Below are 19271 nucleotides of genomic sequence, written 5' to 3'. Positions count from 1 at the left end.
CTCTGCTAGTTTAATGCATTCCTAAAAGTCAAGCTAAAAAAATTCATAGTAAAATGCAAATAACATTCTAAAAGGTAAAATTATATTAAGTTTGCAGTGTTGTGGTGAACCTTTGAATTGTCTGAATGTCAACAATGAATAGGGTGGGCACCTAAGAAGCTGGACAGCCTTCTTTGAGTCAGTTTCCTGTGTAGATATACTCACTGCTGGCATTTTTTTACTTTTCTCTGTCTTGGAGGAAAGGTTCAGAAGATTCTCAAACACTGTGCCAAGATACTTATACTCTTCCACAGTTTGGCAGTGACCACATCAGCCAAATGACCTTCCTTGAAAATGTCATTTTAATTACTATAGTTTTGTTGACAATCAGCTTTAAACACAAGTTTTCACACCATCTCACAGACTGCTGCAGAGGTAAACTGTGGTGCTGTATGGGCCCTGAGAGTAGAGATAGGACGACTGTGTCATCAGCAAGTCACGCTACATGACATTCCAGCTGGATGGACATGCAGTCCTCAGTGGAAAGGATAAAGACAAAGAGGGAGACAACACAGCACTTTAGAGAGCCAGTCGAGGTGAAAAGAGTATCTGAAATAATATAGTTGACCAGTACTGTCTGTAACCTGTTGCTAAGGAGGTCTATGATCCCCATAATGAGTCTGGTGGAAGTAAAACCGTTGATCATGTGATGGATTTCTCAGCTAAAATGTGAGGCCACATGTGTTAAATGTTTAGAATAAATCTGATTCTCTTGTTGGGTCAGTCAAAGTGTTTATGGATGGTGTCCAGAATGAATTCTTTGGATCTTCAACCCTGCTGCCAACTTTGTATGCAAACTGAAGTACACACGTGACCAAAATTGTAGGTACCTCTTGTTTAATGAAAGAAAAACCCACAATGATCACAGAAATAACTAGAATCTGACAAAAGTAAAAATAAAAAAATTCTATGAAAATGAACAAATGAAAGTCAGACATTTCAACCATGCTTCAACAGAAGTGATTGCAACAAAATATTAAGTTAAGGGTTCCATCATTTCTGTCCAGGACTGTTTCAGGAGTTTTTTGTTTTTTTAATTCTATATAAGTGTGGTTGAAAAGCAATGTCTGGCTTTCATTTGTTCATTTCCATAGAATTTTTATTTATTATTACTTTTGTCAGATTCTAGTTATTTCTGTGACCATTGTGTGTTTTTCTTTCATTAAACGAGGGGTACCAACAATTTTGGCCACGTGTAGATTCATCAGTGGGTCAGTTATCTTGGTGATGGCATTTGTTTTTCATCAGCAGGGAGGTGAGAGCCACAGGCCTAAGATTATTCATGATGTTAGTGGTGCCCTTTTTTATAGGAATTACTATAGAGTGCTTCCACATCTGTGGTACTGTGCTACAGGTCATGCAGTGATGGAACAAGTGCTGGAATCCATTTCCCAGCTGTTCAGCACAGTGCATTAGGATCTGCCTACAGATGTTTGAACTCGGACCATTTGTAGTTTGCCTTCATTCTTTGAAGTGCCTGGTATGAAAAGTTAAGCTAGCATGAGCCTGCATAGATGTTCAGTGCCCTTGACTTTATTTGACTTTATTTTATCACTGATGTGAAGTATTCTCAAGCACAGTACCATCTTGGGATCTTCTTCCTTTGCTCATGATCCAATTTCCATGACCATAGGGATGAGATGGAACATAGACAAACCTCTAAATCAAGATCTTCATCTTTGTGCTCAGGTCCTTCTTTAGCACAGAGACCAGAGCAATGTCCTCATTACTACTGAAGCAGCCCCAATTAATTTATCTAACTCCCATTCCATTCTGCCATCACTTGTAAACAGCACCAGAATACTATAACTCCCAACCCAGAAGGTTTGTTTTGCATTGTTTTTCTGTTGTTGTTGTTTCTGGTTTTTTTAATCGAACAAGTAAGGTAAAATTGAAGTATTTAAAACAAGTGTCTATTTGGTATTATAGCATCTTTATATAGTGATGAAATCGTTAATATGTTTGTGGTTTTTATAATCACAAGCTGGCAGTACTGCACCCAGTGGTTTCCAAATAACTACACTGCTTTTCCAGGTAGAGGTGCTAAGTTTACTTATTATAAGCAACTTTGGGTTTGTTTTTCTGTAAACTAGCTTGAAAATAATAATTGCTGCAGGTTTTTGTTTTTTTTTTGTACTTTTTCAGAAAGTATACAGCTGCTTATTTGGGCTTACTCCTGTTTGTCATGCCTCTGTGCACTAAACAAAAATACCTAATTTGTCCGGCAGTTGCAGCATTTATCAATGACAGCAGGATGGCAAAGGCATGTATGACCCACTCCACTCTGTTGTTGCCTTTGGTTAGTTTCTTTGGCAATCCTGTGAAAACATATATTCTGCTCCCTTCTCTCTTCTCCCCACTATAAACATAGGTAACACTGTGAAACAAAATTGATATGTGGAACCCATGAGTTAAAGAACTAGTGTTGCCAGTTCTAAAACAGAAAATTTTAAATAACAGTTTTCTAAAAATGATTTAGCATGCAATGGTAAATAAATAATTTGATAAATTAGGTGCCTCTCTATTCACAATATATATTATTATTTTCATTGAAACTAAATGGAATGGTTTGAAACTGAATTCATTTGCTTTGAAACCATATTTTGTTGTATTCAAAATTCAGTTTGACTACTTTCATTTTCAGTTCTATAATTCAATTTCAATTCAAAAATTCAACATTTTTTGTGCCACACATTTGGGTTTTTGAGAAAGTCAATTGAACATAGATTAACAGATTTCTGTTTCATGTCAGTGAAACTTCCTTTACATGGGGTTCAGTTCACAGACACAAATGTGTGTATATATGTCTGTGGTTTAGTCTCAAGCACAGACATACATACTTATGCCTCATTACGTACTGGAGCGCATCCTGCGTCGCCGCCATGTTGGATGGGTCTCTCCTCTCTCTAAGAGCCAACAGGAGGAACCGCAGAGCGAGCAGCTATGACTGTATGTTATAACCGGCGCAGCCAAAAGGTGTCAGTTCAGGTACACACTTCACCCCACCTGCGGCTGACATGCTCTGGCTGTGGCAGGTGAGTTGCTTTTTTGCCTCCACCCTGAAATCTGACCATTTTTTCTTTACCTTGACCATGATCCTCTCTGTCTCACTCACTGAATTAACAGTGATAACAACGTGCTTCCACTCATGACCTTCCTTTTATTTGTAACGCCACGACTGCGGCTCCCAAAACTTATATTTTTTCTGTTCTCCAACTCATTCACCAGCACATCGATTTCTTCCGCGGTGAAATTTAGTTTCTTCACCCTTTTCTGTGTGGTTGCCATTGTTGGAGGGCAGAACCTGAGGAGGGACCTTGTGCACAAACCTTTAGATACAGGTGTGATTTATAAAGGGAAGTTGCTTGCGGGTGTGCATACGCATGGTTTTATAAATCTGAATTGTTTTTGGCGTATGCCATTTTGGCCTTTTGGGCGACACGGTTAGTATGAATCCTACACAATCTTTTATAAAGGAGACCCCTGGAACTTTGTTTTTTAAAGGCCTGGAAAAGTAAACTGTGAATGTGTGTGTGCATGCACAGCACACAAAAATATGAAGAAATTGTTGTTGTATATAGAAGGCTCAGGATTGTGTGTGTGAGAGAGAGTGAAATAAATTGAAATGAACTATCAAACTTCTTTCTTTATTAAAATATAAAATGTATTAATTTATACATTTATTAATATGCCTTGCCTGTCTTTGTTAATGAGCATAAAATAAAGTCTTTCAGAATGATAGCCCGTATTTTTAATGTGTTCTGTATCATAACTACATCTCTGCTGTGTGAAAATCGGGTACAGATTCAGAGAGTTCTGATTATTTTAGTTGGACATGCAGCTTCCTCAGTACAAAGAAATGAACTGGGGACGCGTGAAGGACCCGGCCAAGATGGTGACCGTGCTGATACGTCAGCTCCAACAGACAGCACCAGTCTTCGAGGTGTCTACGTATATAATCCAAAAAAAGGTGAAGAACAAAAACAACTGGACTTCTATTCTGTAGCTGAAGACATTTTGCTTCTCATCCGAGGAGCTTTCTCAGTTGCAAAAGAAAACTCCTCGGATGAGAAGCAAAATGTCTTCAGCTACAGAATAGAAGTCCAGTTGTTTTTGTTCTTCACCTTTGTTTGGATTTACCATGTCCTGGATGACTGAGAACCCACACCAGCATATGTATAAGGTCTATGGACTGAACCCCATGCATACATTTCCATAAAGAAACGCAAATCTGTCAATCTGCATTCAATTACTCCGTGGCTTTCTCAAGGACTGAGATGTGTGGCACAAAAACTGAATTTTGGAATTGAAACTGAAATATAGATCTGAAAATGAAAGTAGTCAAACTGAGTTTTTTGTGTGCTTTGGTGTGGGAGAAGTATTCATGTAATAACTGACTATTTACGGACAATTTTGAATAGTGCTTTTCCTTGGAATGCCTATTCCTAAACACAGACTTTCACTGGTTTCTTTTCTTATTGTAGGTTCTCATATACTTGGATGCTCATTGTGAGGTTGGAATCAACTGGTATGCTCCATTGGTTGCACCGATTTCAAAAGACAGGTAAGATGTGCTCACATTAAGCCGATTTTAAAATAATAACATGATAATAAAAATTATTATTATTATTGTACAGTCGTATCAATTTTTAATTAACATTTTCAACATACTTAGTTTAATTTTGAAAATGAGACCGTGTATGAATGTAGATTATTTTTTATTTGCTCAAATATAATCCACAGGCCAGTCTTGTGTGATGGACTGCTTTTTATAAAGTAATTCATCAACAGATGCACTGGTGATACAAGAAAAATAAATGTTCACTGCATAAAATAGTTGTGCTTGGCTATTCCCTCTTTGTTTAGATAGCACCTTTTACCTGGTATTTTATGAGCAAGGACCACACCAAAAAATAGTGAGTTTACTGGTTTAATAACACAGACCCTGTTTAGTTGAGAAAATGGCAACAAACTATACGAATGATGTCATATAAAAGAGTAGAGGTTTAATATTAGCTAATAATAACCAGAAGCACTTGGATAGAGCAAACCTCTGACAAGGCCACTGACCTCTTGTACAATCTGGATTCTGTCCCTGAGGCCCAGCAAAATTTAATCACTTGTTTTTTTGTGACAACACCAACATTTTCTAAAAATTCTATCAAAATCTGTTCATTAGTTTTGAAATAACCTTGCTGACAGACAAACGGGCATATAGACAAACCAGTGATTCCGAAAACAAAGGTAAAAATAACCATTCTTGTTTTTTCAAGGGCAGCTCAAATGGCTGGATTTTACATAGCTTCAGGGTTGGTAGATTGTTAACTGGACAGATTTGAATTCAATTCAGTTTTTAAGTGCCAATTCACGACCAACGTCATCTCAGGACACTATACAAAAGCATTCACATAGATTATAAAAGCCAAATAGTAAAAGTTATCTCTCTAAGGAAGCCAGCAGATTGCATTCAATCTTGACTTCATTGCAGTCTCTGATCCTGTGCAGCACATTGTCAACAGTGGAAAGAAAAAACTCCCTTTTAACAGGAAGAAACCTCCAGCAGAACCAGAATTAGAACCAGGCTCAGGATGAGCAGCTTCTGCTTCAACCGGCTGGGGTTAGAGGACAGGATGGAGACACAGACAAACACAGAATGGCTGCTCCAGACATAGCTTCTGTAGACAAAAAAAAAACAACATATTAATGCTAGAAATAATTACAGATACAAATGAGGAGAGCAGAGCAAGTAAAGACAGCAGCAGAGAGAGGAAATGTGCTCAGTTTGTCCTCCAGCAGTTTTTCCAATCTTTTAATTGGAAAAATACATCATCACAATCACAATACAGTCCAGTCACTACAGCGGCAGCTCATTTGCAACTTTCATCTCTTCTTTCATATAGTGAAGTTTTAGAAGAAGCAAAATTTAAAATCAAACTTAAACAAGGTTTTAACAAAGGTTTCACTTTTGTCCTTGACATTTGACCTTGTGACCTGGAAATCAAAACGGATTATTGACCCGTGAGATGTCCTGGTTTTCATCATCCTTGAACGTGGCATTACATTTGTAAGGCCCAGGGCCCTCATGTGTCGAATGGTGTGCAACTTTCATATTGGTTGTTGGCATACGGACAAAATTTGAAAAGTGCATAATCACAAAAATATTCACATTGGTCAAACCGTGTGCACACATATTTCTGTTTACTTTTCTATCATACATTCCAGTTTGCATGGAACTGAGCGTACATGAGACATCTCAGACATGCCTCCATCTAAATATACAAATAGATGCAAAAATGTCCTGCGTGTGTGATTCTCCTCTCAGCCTGATCCAAAATTATGTCTTTTATAATCTTCATTTTAAAAGTGTACTACAGCAGATTGAATCATGAATATGGAAGGTAGGTGCAGAAGTGGGCAACAAAATAATGTGCATTGCTAAAAATACAGCTTTATAAACCATGCACACAAAAATAAGACATTTTCAAAAACTAGCTGTTCAAAACACTTGGTCGCAAACACTTAGAGTTCAGTGAGACTGCAACATATATTTTCTCACAGTTTTGAGGAATTTTTCACCATCTAATCTCCCAACAGTCACAGCTCAGTGAGATGCCTTTACAGTGAAAGGTGCTGTAGCAGTTTCCTCCTGGGCTTTCCATAGCTCATGTCTGTGATTTCTGGCTGTGCACCATGAGGCACTGCTGATAAAGAGGCTTGATAAATTTAAACCTGCATTTCTCGCGTGATGCTTATTTGCTGTTATACTTGCATTAAGGGTTTTCCCAAAACATTGAAGCTAGTTAAGATTTATCATTGAAATTACAATAATATAATCCTTCCTCTTTTTCACCACCACCTCCTCTGTGCGCTCTTGGGAATGGTTCACCATAAGGTGCACCACAGCTCCTCAGGAAAATAAGTTGTTTCAAGACATTTACCTGCATGTTCCAGCTTTCAAAAATATCATGTTAGTTGACAATATCATCAAGTTAGAAGCTGACCAGATGGCTGCCCTAAGAGGGATAAAGCCACCTGGAGCCTCTAAGATCAGACCCAAGATGGTTGCACAGATCTACATTTCTTGTCAAAAGTTTGAAGAAGCTCCTTGGTTTAAAATTTAAGTCATCTTAAATTTGTGACTATGTATTCATCCTACTTTCAAAGCTGGGTTGCCTGGTCCAAACCTCCTCAAAAAAGAAAAGTAAATACTTTTAAAGATACCAGTGCAAATATATCTGTAATAGTTGGTTGTTGGACTGACGAGTGCAAATGTTAAAAATTTTAGCCTGTTGCTCAACCCTAACATACACTGCCTGGCCAAAAAAAAGTCCCCACCTGGATTTAACTAAGCAAATAGGTAGAACTCCGGGCTACGTTTAATAGTGAAAGTAAGAGCATTTCCACACACAATGCAAAGGGAACTGAAGGGATTGGGACTGAACAGCTGTGTAGCCTTAAGAAAACCACTAATCAGTGAGGCTAACTGGAAAAAAAGGCTTCAATTTGCTAAAGATTGGACTCTGGAGCAATGGAAGAAGGTCATGTGGTCTGATGAGTCCAGATTGACCCTGTTCCAGAGTGATGGGCTCATCAGGGTAAGAAGAGAGGCAGGTGAAGTGTTGCCTACTGTCCAAGCCTGTGGGGGCAGTGCTATGATCTGGGGTTGCTGCAGTTGGTCAGGTCTAGGTTCAGCAACAGGATGAGCTCAAAGAATGAGGTCAAAGGTCAGCTGAATACCTGAATATACTGAATGACCAGGTTATTCCATCAATGGATCTTTTCTTCCCTGATGGCACGGGCATATTCCAAGATAACAATGGCAGGATTCATTGGGCTCAAATTGTGAAAGACTGGTTCAGGGAGTGAGAGACGTCATTTTCACACATGGATTGGCCCCACAGAGTCCAGACCTTAACCCCATTGAGAATCTTTGGGATGTGCTGGAGAAGGTCAGACTCTACCATCATCAATGTGAAAAACTAATGCAACACTGGATGGACATAAATCTTGTGACATTGCAGAAGCTTCTTGAAACAATGCCACAGTGAATGTGTGCCATAATTAAAGCTAAAGGCTGTCCAATGAAATATTAGAGTATGTAACCTTTTATTTTTTTGGTGTTAACTTTTTTTCGGCCAGGCAGTGTATATCAAGCACTCTGTAAGGGTTGAGGTTGAAGTCTACACATAAGAGAAACAAGACTCCTTACAGCTATTTTACTAATTTTAGAAGGAATATATGTTCCAACATCAAGTTCATAAAGGGAGTACGGTGTGTGTAAATTTATACCAATGTAACATTACAAAAGTTTGTGTGTGTGTTTGTGTCTGTATGTAGGACAATATGCACAGTACCACTGATAGATTATATAGATGGTAATGAGTACACTATGGAGCCACAGCAGGGTGGTGATGAAGACGGCCTGGCTAGAGGAGCATGGGATTGGAGCCTGCTCTGGAAGAGAATACCACTTAGCCAGAGAGAGAAGGCCAAGAGAAAATATATCACCCAGCCTTACCGGTACATATATGTTAAAACTCATCCCTGATCTTTTTTTGTCTCCATTTCCCATCCCTTCACCCCACCTGTTTTATCCTATTCTGTCTTGTTGTGCACTGTCTTGGTTTACAACATCCCATCCTATGTCTCTGTGATGTTTATGTCTGTAATTCTCCCTTTCGTACACCATCCCTACAACTCTTTCCCCCATGTATTGTGTATACATGTCCCCACATTCATTCTGTCAGAACCGTCTGTACGGTGCCTTTGATTGACTCCATCCATGGCCAGAAGTTCAACATCGAGCCCCAAGGTGGAGGAGACGAGAACGGTTTTGCTAGAGGAGCCTGGGATTGGAGCATGCTCTGGAAGAGAGTTCCTCTGGGCGACAGGGAAAAAAAACGCAGAAAAACTGATACAGAGCCATATAGGTACATATATATATTTAAATAGGTACAGAAAACCACTGACTAAGACATTGTCAACACAGATACCAACCTGGCCTCCTTTCTAATGATACACTGTATTGTCAAAAGTATTCACTCACTCATCCAAATCATTGAAGTCAGGTGTTCCAATCACTTTCATGGCAACAAGTGTATAAAATCGAGAAACCAAGCTATGCAGATTGCTTCTACAAACATTTGTGAAAATGTTCTCAGGAGCTCAATGAATTCCAGTGTAGTACCGTGATAGGAAGCCTCCTGTGCAGTAAGTCCAGTCATGAAATTTCCTGGCTACTAAATATTTCACAGTCAACTGTTAGTGGGATTATAACAAAGTGGAAGCGATTGGGAACAACAGCAACTCAGCCACAAAGTGGTAGGCCACGTAAACTCACAGAGTGGGCTCAGCAGATGGTGCATAGAGCAAAGAGGTCACCAACATTCTGCAGTCGATAGCTACAGACCTCCAAACTTCATGTGGCCTTCAGATTAGCAGTATGTAGAGAGCTTCATGGAATGGGTTTCTGTGGCCGAGCAGCTGCATCCAAGCCTTACATAACCAAGTGCACTGCAGCACATCATATGCAGTGGTGTAAAGCACACCACTATTCGACTCTAGAGCCATGGACATGTGTTCCCTGGAGTGATGAACCACCAAACCCAGACTTGTCCGATGGACAAGTCTGGGTTTGGTGGTTCTCAGGAGAACAATACTTGTCTGACTGCACTATGCCAAGTGGAAGGTTTGGTGGAGGGGGGATCATAGTGTGGGTTATATTTTTTTAGTAGTTGGGCTTAGTTGCTTAGTTCCAGTGAAAGGAATTCTTAATGCTTCAGCATACCAAGACATTTTGAACAATTTCATGCCACCAACTTTGTAGGAACTGTTTGGGGATGGCCCCTTCCTGTTCCAACATGACTGCGCAAAGCAAGGTCCATAAAGACATGAATGAGTGAGTTTGGTTCAGAACTTGACTGGCCTGCATAGAGTCCTGACCTCAACCCCATAGAACACCATTGGGATTAATTAGAGTGGCGACCGCCAGCCAGGTGTTCTTGTCCAACATCAGTGTCTGACCTCACAAATGTGCTTATGGAAGAATGATCAAAAATTCTCATAAACACACCCCTAAGCCTTGTGGATAGCCTTCCCAGAAAAGTTAAAGTTGTTACAGTTGCACAGGGTGGCCCTATGGATTAAGAATGGGATGTCACTCAAGTTCATATGCTTGTGAAGGGAGGCTAGCGAATACTTTTGGCAGTATAGTGTATGTTGACATTAGTGCTGTTTCCAGTTTCTGTTAAATATTTTAGAAGTGCATCTAATGTACTACATAATTATAACTAACCAACTAAACATACTGTGTTCAGCCATTGGCTGTTGTCCTGTGTACTAGTCCAATGTTTTACCTTTTAGATGTTTTTTGTATCGGCCTCATGTGTTTCACATTATCTAATGTGATTCACATTTAGATGTCTGAGTGTAAACCCTTACTTTGACTTAATTTTTAAATATTATCAGCCCACTTAAAAAATAAACTCAAAGGACAGTGTCAATGTGACAATCTTTTGTTTACCAGACAGACTTATTGGTTTGTAATTTCAAATCTGAAGTTGTTTGGGGTCTTTATCTCTGGTCTAATGTTTTTTTTCTTTCAGGTGCAAGTTCTGTTTAAACTGTGACATCATTACCTCCATCTTTTCCCAATCACTTTATCACAACACATTTATCATGTTTTGAACTTTTTCTCTTCACTTTACTTCAAGCCTTTTCCTACTCTATGTTGCCTTAACTGTTTCTCTGATTCTTTAATGGTTGTTGGGACGATTTATTACAACTATATGAAGCTTTAGTGACACACAGTGGCTTCAGAAAGTATTCAGAGCTCCTTCACTTTTTACAGTTTTGTAAAAGGCTGGTGCTTCATGGTGGTGTAGATTCGGATGTAGATATACCTGATGCTACAATTGTTAATCCCCTCCTCCCCCCTCATTAATCTACACTTGGTACACCCTAGATCAAAGTGAAATAAGAATTTGATTTTTTTTTTTTTAAGAAACAATTGAACACTGACATTTACACAAGTAATTAGACCCTTTGCACAAGTAGTCAGAGTTGTTGTGGGCATCTTGAACCCACCTAAAACACCTTTTGATTTTGTCATGGGCATCTCCAACCAATTTTAAGAGCACAAGAGCTGTATCTTGCCATCTACATGGGAGCTCTTCTCTTACAGAAATTATGTCCAGGTCTAACAGCCATACACATGATAAATAATAGGTATAAAAAAACTGATCCAAATTTGCCTATCTCTTAAAAAGGCATAAAAATTAAGGTTACACCCACTTCTTAATGTACAATATTATCACAAGGATATAAGACTGAAAAATAAAACATTAAGTTAAATTCATATAGTATATAAGTGTATATTATAAAATGTATATTTAAACCTACAAAATAAATAATCCATAATAATAATACTCACATTAGTTTATGATAATAATTTAGATGTTGTTAAGGTTGATGATCAGATTATCATGTGTATCTACTGGATATTCTTTTTTGACTTGGACATGATTATAATTCTAATGCACAGCTTTTTTTCTGACAAATATACTATGCAGCAGGGAAAAAAGTTACTTTTCAGATATCTTTTTTCACTCACAGTCACTACTGAACATGTATCACCATGATTTGTACAACTGCCTGCCTTTCTCTTACTGCAAAGCACATTACACAAACAGAAACCAAGCATTTCATTTCTGACAAGTCTGTGCTGACGTTTAGGATTTCTATTAGGCTTCTATTGTTGAGTGATTTTTGATGGATGGAAATAATGTGCTTGGCCCACAACACAGTTTTGCAGGCCATGCACCCAAAAACAGTCTGTGATTTTCAAAGATTGGCCATACAAAACACAATCATGCAGCTCGCTGGCTAAACCTATGGTTGTATCCTGGATCCGTCTGTGTGGTGGGTCTTGAAGCACTGACTCCAGTTGCAGTCCACACCATGTCAAAGTATTGTTTTTTTATAATATTCTAATTTTCAGCTATAGGCCCATAAACACCAACATTAACAGAAATAAACAGGTGAAGTATATCACTCTATGTGTGATGAAACTATATGAGTTTAACTTCTTGCATAAATTTCTGAAATAAAGAAATAATATTGAATGATATTCTACAATGATATTTTAATTTTTTGAGATGTACCTGTAGTATCAAGGTGCAACATAACAAAATTGCAGAAAGTGAAGGAGGTCTGAGTATGTTTTGAAGCTGCTGTATAGTGATGCACCCAGTGTATAACTGTTCAATCATGAGCTTATATAGCTGCTTGTGGATGTGTGTGTCTGCATAAACCTGTAGGTCACCAGCAATGGCAGGAGGGCTTTTTGCAATAGAGAGAGATTTCTTCTTTGAGCTTGGTCTTTATGACCCTGGACTACAGATATGGGGAGGAGAAAATTTTGAAATATCGTACAAGGTAGGTATTGATCAGTCTATGTATTTGAAGAGATGCCTACTGCACAATTCAGTTTATATATATATTGACTTTTATTCCTGGATGTATGTATAGATCTGGCAGTGTGGTGGGCAGCTGCTTTTTGTTCCATGTTCTCGTGTTGGCCATATCTACAGACTTCAGGGGTGGCAAGGAAACCCTCCACCTGCACATGTAGGATCCTCGCCTACTTTGAAGGTAGGATTGCTCAACCTTGAAAGTCCAACAACAACAGATCTAAAGAAATAAATTAAATCTTTATTCATATATCACCTTTTAAAGACCAAAGTTACAAAGTGCTTCACCTCAAATATATCATAAGAACAGATAGAAACAAACAATCATAAAGCTAGAATAAAAGCAAAAATGCATAAATGAAACTATTAAAATAATGCAAAAATTATACAATAAATTGATCAGAAGACCTTAGGGGTGTAGGAGTGTAAAAAGTTAAAGTTCACTAATGTAAGCACTGATGAGTCAGATTATACAAAGCTCTGTATACCAAAAGAAGGATTTTACTGTATTTTCTGCACTATAGGACACAGGGGATTATAAGACTTACTGTCAATGAATGGTCCATTTTCAAACTTTTGTCATACAGTCATAGGAAAAAAATTAGGACACCCCATTAAATAGTCAGCTCTTTATTAAGAAATGTTCACATATCAATGTTCAATCTTGGTTTTGTTTATTTCTGGAAAAGAAGGTTATTTAATTGCAATAAAACAACAAAAATGAACATTGTTTTACCCATGAAACAAAAGTTATGAACAAAAATGCATATTATAATGGAAGAAAAAGTTAACTAGTGTTGGCCCCTTTGGCTGAAGTAACTTCAGTGAGACACCTACCGATCTCTGACATCGATCTGAAGAAAGTGTGCCCCACTTCTCAAATCAGAACTCCTTCAGCTGTGAGAGGTTTGATGGGCTTCTTGCATGTATGTTTCTCTCCTCCACTTGATTGATTGATTTTTAGTGCCAGAATTAAAATTTAGTTATTTATATATTTGAATAGAAGAGTATACAGTCACTAATTTAAGATTACTTCATATTATTTTCATATAATTTGTGTTTAAACCATGAGTTGATTCAACATAGAGTTAACAGACTTTACCTGAGATATAACTGTGTTTTGAAAACCTCTTACCTAAATAGCTGTAGTTGTTTTTTTGTTTTTCCAGAATATTTGATTCTGTGTATAAAGCTGCAATATCTGTAAAAAACAGTCCTGTTTCACTTCTGTCGTGTTTTCATGAGGAATGGTGTTAAAGTAACAACTGTCTCCTTTCTGTTTGAGCTAACGATCTGGGTCAGCACATAATTTCCCTTTGGGTTCATTATCTGCTGACAAAACTTAAAGGGAACTTGTTCTCCCAAACTACACGTATTGTTTAGACACTGATTGTTTCGTTACTACCGTAACTTTGTTCGTACACTTGAGACTTATTTGTGAATATGGCAGAGTTGTCTGTCTTCCCTCCTCCCCCTGTCCATCTCACACATAGATAGAGGCTGCAGCAGTCTATTTAGGAGGCGAGGCAAGAAGAGAGCACATTTACGGAAAAGAATATCACAAAATGTTTTCAATAATAATGGTCTTATTTTGTTATTTATCCTGTTTTTCAGATCATTTGAAGCAAAAATCAAAATTTCAAGTTTGATTAATTTTACAGACTTGGTAGTAGCTGATATTCATTCCCATGATATTCTAAGTGCAAACACATTTTGCAAGATCTCACAATATTGCAAAAGATCAAACAACTCTGTCCCTCTGCACAGGATGATATAAGGTTAAACCTCTGGGTGAAAGGTGGTGGGCGATATGTATTCCTTCAAGGAATGCTAGGTCTTTAATTTGTGCTGTATTGTGGTGATATACCATTTTTGTTGATATGTACTGTTTTTCACAACACAACATGTAGAAGTCTGTGTAGTCAGTTGCAATCTTTATGCTTTAACTGTAGACTCAGCACTGTTGTAGATCTGGAGTCCAAGATATTGGCTTTATTTATAATGTTTTTTTTCACTTTATCAACCACGTTCTATCAGTGGGTAGACTCAAAAACTAGTTATGTTTCTGTTTTGTGTATAAACAGAACTATGTTCGTGTGGTGGAGGTTTGGTGGGATGAATATAAGGACTACTTCTATGCCAGCCGTCCTGAAACTCTCACCCTGGCCTATGGAGATATAAGTGAGCTGAAACGCTTCAGGTACATGCATACTCTCTGTTACCTAAACACATTTCCAGTCAAATAGTTCAGCACACTTATCTGTTTATTTATAAAGAGACTAAGTATTCAAATGTTGATTAATATTTTACATCTGTGCTTAAAGGGGAAATGAAATAAACTTTAAAAATAATGAGTTCATCATGAAACACTCCGGTCCATTTCTCTGATTTAAAACGTTAATGATTTGTTTTTAGAGCTTTTGTGTCAATATTCCAAAGTGTGAGCAGTGTTACCTCCTTGGTTGGTGATGTAGAAGCTGTGGCAGACCAAGGAGGTTCCTGTCACAAGGTTTATCCGTGAAAATGGAAGAAGAAGAAGCAAGTTTTTTGTTGGAATTGTGAAGTGCAGGAAGAGGTTAGCCAGGAAGAAACGAGACAGTGAGAGGACTGAAGGGTATGAGCAGAAATATAGGGAGATGCAACACAGGACAAAGAGGGAGGTAGTAAAGGGAAAACAGGAGGCATAAGATGAGATGTACAAGAGGCTGGACACTAAGGAGGGAGCGAAGAACTGGGATCGACTGACAAGACAGAAGAACTTTGCTGGAAAGGATGTGCAGCAGGTTAGGCTAAAGATAAAAATGGTCATGTTCTAACAAGTGAGAGTGTGAAGGAAAGATGGAAGGAGTACTTTGAGGAGCTGATGAATGAAGAGTATGAAAGGGAAATATCAAAAGCAAACTTTGTATTGAAGAACAAACATCACCACCTAAAAAAAGACATTTATCTGGAAAAAGTAAAGGGAGGTTTAGAACTTTTACATTTTTTCCACTTGAATTACACCTTTAAGGTCAAATGGGTTAAAAAATGTTTTAGCATTCAGAGTGTGTTTTCACAGAAATTGCAATTTCTGTAGTTTTCTTTAGTTTAAGTTTAACTTTAAATTAAGCTAAAACAGTAAATGACACAGTTCCTTCTTTTCAAACTGAAAGATGAAAATCCTGAAGTCAGAGAGAAGCTGTATGATCATAGTTTGATGTGTTTTGGCCAATCTTTTTTCAGAGAGGAACATCGATGTAAGGGTTTTAAATGGTTCATGGAGGAGATAGCATATGACATTCCATTGCACTACCCTCTTCCTCCAAAAAATGTGGAATGGGGGGAGGTAAGCAGAAACTCAGCATGTTGAGTTACTGTTTTATATTTTATCTTTAACATTGTTCTATTTCTTGTGCCCATTTCCTGTAATATCTGGTATTGTATGTGTGCAGATTTGGGGCTTTGAGACCAGTTACTGTATTGACAGTATGGGACACACAAATGGAGGGAATGTTGAAATTGGCCCATGCCACAGGATGGGAGGCAACCAGGTAACATTGATTACAGAAAATCACCATTGCAACAGATGACTGTAATCATTCAGTGGAAGTCCACATATCAGGGCAAAAAAACAGGCAGGAAGAGTTGGTTATTTCTGGACCTTAATATACAAACAACCATGATGACAAAAAGACACTTTATTGATCACCTGAGGGAAATTGGTTTGTCACAGCAGTAGGTAAGTTCAAAATGTTTTGGTTAACTTAGTAAAATGATCTTGGCAGTGTCACCACTCCACTTAATGCTAGGCAGGGTTTCCCTCAGAAAAGAGGCTAAGCCCGGTGGCAGGTGGCCGTTCACCGGTCAACCGTGATTTAGTAAAAAAAAATGATTAAGGTTAACAGAAAAGTTGAAAATATGGCTATTTATTATGTGATATTGTAAGATATTTGTGTCAAATATTTACACAACTACAGTTTTACAAAACGGCACTTTTAAAATACAATTAAGAAAAGAAAAGAAAGATCCACTGGTTGTCACACACCTGAGTGTGTGAAATTTGTTCTCCGCATTTGAGCCATCCCCTGAGGGAGCGGTGAGCAGCAGCGATGCCACGCTCGGGAATCATTTGGTGATCTAACTCCCCAATTCCAACCCTTAATGCTGAGTGAGCAATGGGTCCCATTTTTACAGTCTTTGGTATGACCCGGCCGGGGATTGAACCCACAACCTCCCAATTTCAGGGCAGACACTCTACCACTAAATTTACAAATAAAGTAAATGAACATAAATGAAAAAGTGCAAACAAAGCACCAACACACGTCTCACTTCCAGGCCAATGAATAACAACATAGAACTCTGACAAACAGACAGATGCTGTACTGTGCTGTGCTTTTTGTGGCACAGGCTGCATGTTGGATCACTGCATGGAACAACAAAACATCTAATGCTGAATTTAATAGCATCATTTTACTTGTAAATAAGGATAATATTTTAACTAAGCACAGAACACACTTACCATATTTAGTCTTGTAAAGCCACCTGCTGAACTTTAGCTCAACTAACCATTTTTGGTTAAACCCGCTCGTTCCATGTTTATTCCTGTGGCTCTGACAACATGCTAACTCCAGGTAGCTGAAGGAGGCTCGGCCTCAGGGCTCATTAGAGTCCTGCAGGGCTCCATGAACAGCATCCGGACCTGAGCGCGGTGGAGGCGTTTATACTTGGTGCTTACGTCGGTGCAGTATTCTCCAAAAAGACAGGGGGCAGTACGCTACGTAACCAGTGGAAATATGGTAAAAAGAGAGCAGATGTTGTCACATCAAATATGGCTGCAGGTATTCAGGAGGAAGAGCTGTTGTGTTTCTGGCTGTGATACAGAGAGGATGTTTAAACTTAAAGCATTCAGTCTAACTTTCATTGATTTATTTGCTTTAGTTGTGATTCGTCCATCATAGGACTAATATTTCTTCCCTCTGTGGTCTATAAATACTCCTTTTTATCGGCTGCAGCAGTAATCTCCTTCCATGAGTTTAGAGCTGTTTGATTATCTTTGTGATCTCTCACAGAGGGATCATAGAAACGCTGATACAGGCGAACCAGCCCCGCTAGAGCAGCTAAATCGTCCATTTTGAATGAAGCACGGCACACGCGATCTGCGCAAAGTTACAAAAACTAGGAGGTGTACGACCACACGACGCAACACCGCGATTGCGTCACTATTGGCGCACGCACCCTCGCATGGTGAGGTAGATCAAGGTAGCGGTTTTGGGGCTGCGGGTGGAAAAAAACGTATATAAAAAATGACGTATTTATAATAAACAAGTAGAGCTTAGCCTGGCAGCTGGGTCACCAAAGCCTGGCGGCCCGGCGGGCTTATAATACACTGGGGGAAACCCTGCTAGGGATGGGCATTCCAAGCAAATACATTATATTATTCAGTGGTAATTATTTAATTACACCCCACCTCCCACACACACAGAGGTAAGGTGCTATCTCACTGGGCTGTGACTGTTGGAGACAAATTGGCGACTCAGAATTGCAAGAGAATTGCAGCAATATTTATTATTTAATCTGCTGGAGTACACTTTAGAAATGAAGACAAGCAGATTTGGACCAGTTTTCAATTCCTATTTTTTATCGTCAGTGTCGTTTTTAGACTTGGACATTTGCATCGGATGTTTTCTGTCAGAGAAGAGCTTTCTACAGGAGTCAAACTACAGCTCTTGTGCTCTGGAGATGGTTTGGAGACGCTCACGATTACCAGACTATTTCGAGAGAAAATGTGTTGGACAAGTTTGTTCAAAACTCAACCGACAGGACTGTGCTCCTTCGTGACACACACGAGAAAACTGAACCACTGTGAAAGTTGCAAAACATTCTGGAGACTTGCTCATGAATGCTGCTCAGTGACATGCCACCTTTCCAACCTTACAGGGTGTTAATTTAGTTGCTTCACTCTGTACTCAAACAGTGCAGGTTAATACAGCACAAGTGACACAATCTGAAATGGTCAGGAAGCTAGTGGAGGGAGGCCACAGAATCCGATGAGCTGGTGTCAAATTCAGCTTCAGAGCTCTACATTACGGATTAATGTGGCTGCTTGGTTGATTGTAAATTGTTTGTGTGCAGCTGTTCCGTATTAATGAAGCCAACCAGTTAATGCAGTATGACCAGTGCCTGACCAGAGGAGATAATTCAGCTGTCATCATCACACACTGTGAGCGGAACCAGCATACTGAGTGGAACTACTTCAAGGTTAGATACACATATATTGTTGTATGGTTTCTCCCAGACCAGGTGCTTCATGTATGAAAGTGCTCAACTTTCAAACTGAAAGTTGGTTTGCAGACAAAATTCAAAAAGTGCATACCCAGATTTATGAAACCACGTGTACACATGAATCCAAGCACAGTTCCCTTGTGAATCCAGATCAATGTGGACACATTTGAATATTGAAATGGAGGCGTGTCAGGGGAGGGGTCTCGTGCACTCAGTTCCACGTGGGAGGAATGAAGGAAGGTATGCAGAAATATGCCTGTGTACTGTTTCATACATCTGAATATTTTTGTTCACACACTTTTTGAATTTTGTCCCGACGCCAACTTTAAGTATAAAGCTGCACACTCTTTAATACAGGTGCTGGTCATAAAATTAGAATATCATGAAAAAGTAGATTGATTTCAGTAATTCCATTTAAAAAGTGAAACTTGTATATTATATTCATACATTACATACAAACTCATATATTTCAAATGTTTATTTCGTTTAATTTTGATGATT

The 19271-nt window shown here is 38.7% G+C and overlaps 1 protein-coding gene across 3 annotated transcripts in view; it reads left to right on the top strand.

The window, feature by feature from the left end:
• Positions 1-19271, top strand: part of galnt7 (UDP-N-acetyl-alpha-D-galactosamine: polypeptide N-acetylgalactosaminyltransferase 7) — a 44837-nt gene that overhangs the window by 20314 nt on the left and 5252 nt on the right. Inside the window, exons 6-14 of one of the 3 annotated variants that reach the window (XM_037976113.1) lie at positions 4524-4603; positions 8377-8559; positions 8787-8969; positions 12357-12474; positions 12568-12690; positions 14594-14709; positions 15732-15834; positions 15941-16039; positions 18621-18746. In XM_037976113.1, the coding sequence (XP_037832041.1) occupies positions 4524-4603; positions 8377-8559; positions 8787-8969; positions 12357-12474; positions 12568-12690; positions 14594-14709; positions 15732-15834; positions 15941-16039; positions 18621-18746 (1131 nt within the window). The remainder of the gene's footprint in view (positions 1-4523; positions 4604-8376; positions 8560-8786; positions 8970-12356; positions 12475-12567; positions 12691-14593; positions 14710-15731; positions 15835-15940; positions 16040-18620; positions 18747-19271) is intronic. The other 2 variants (XM_017434700.3, XM_017434699.3) reach the window with 2 other exon arrangements.

Source organism: Kryptolebias marmoratus, linkage group LG6 (assembly GCF_001649575.2).
Source record: "Kryptolebias marmoratus isolate JLee-2015 linkage group LG6, ASM164957v2, whole genome shotgun sequence".
Classification (NCBI taxonomy): domain Eukaryota; kingdom Metazoa; phylum Chordata; class Actinopteri; order Cyprinodontiformes; family Rivulidae; genus Kryptolebias; species Kryptolebias marmoratus.
The sequence above is the reverse complement of the archived record's forward strand: the minus strand, read 5'-3'. Positions and strand labels throughout refer to the sequence as shown.